General features: G+C 43.0%; 1 protein-coding gene across 1 annotated transcript in view; it reads left to right on the top strand.

Annotated features, from left to right (window-relative positions):
• The first annotated feature begins 287 nt into the window (after nucleotides 1-287).
• LOC111647048 (B-cadherin-like) overlaps nucleotides 288-774 on the top strand; it is a 22,651-nt gene continuing 22,164 nt past the window's right edge. The window contains exon 1 of the mRNA XM_023396656.2: nucleotides 288-652. Within this exon, the coding sequence (XP_023252424.1) occupies nucleotides 602-652 (51 nt within the window). The 5' untranslated portion in view covers nucleotides 288-601. The remainder of the gene's footprint in view (nucleotides 653-774) is intronic.

A 774-nucleotide genomic window follows, 5' to 3' on the forward strand; every position in this document is an offset into this window, starting at 1 on the left:
ATAGATTTTTAAAAAAAAGTTATTATTGTTATTGTTATTAAAATAAGGGTTGTCAATATTAAAACATATTGTGGATTGTTTGCAGACAGTTCCAGCATGTTGTGTGTGTGTGTGTGTGTGTGTGTGTGTGAGAGAGAGAGAGAGAGAGAGAGAGAGAGAGAGAGAGAGAGAGAGAGAGAGAGAGAGAGTTGGTCAGTTGGTTAGTGATTGTCAGTAAGAGGAAATGAGACAGAAAGTAGTGAATGCAGCTGACTAAGCTCAAACACAGCCCGTTGTCTGTTAATAACAACTGGCAGCGTACTGACTATTACCTTCTGAGTATCTTCCGGCGATTTATGACCAGGAAGTAATAGAAACTACTGGTATCTGTCCCTTCAGGTGTGTTCAGCCTGTATGACCATATCGGGAACACGGAACCCGCGCACCTGTAAGCTGACGTCACCCGCCTGAAAGTACCTGCAGCAACTAGTCGAGCTGAAGTCATTCAGTTACCGAAACTACCTTCAGGACACAGGGCAAAGAAGTCACGACGAAGATTCCTAAAGGATTACAGCTTTTAAACTTTGATTAATTTCGATACTGACAGAGGATTCGCAGGCAGATGGGGACTGCTCGGTTCGCAGTTCTGGGCATTTTAATCGCCATTTTTCAGGTGAGATTCCCGGCTGTCGTTGAGACTTCACAGGCGACGTCCACCCAATTCCGTCGTGTTTAACTTTTTCAAAAAGCTGGTAGTTAATGTAACACTAAGTCTTGTTCTTTGCCTTACTAATT

Source organism: Seriola lalandi, unplaced genomic scaffold (genome assembly GCF_002814215.2).
Source record: "Seriola lalandi dorsalis isolate HSWRI2012SDOR001 ecotype SW California unplaced genomic scaffold, Sedor1 jcf7180002054980, whole genome shotgun sequence".
Lineage (NCBI taxonomy): Eukaryota > Metazoa > Chordata > Actinopteri > Carangiformes > Carangidae > Seriola > Seriola lalandi.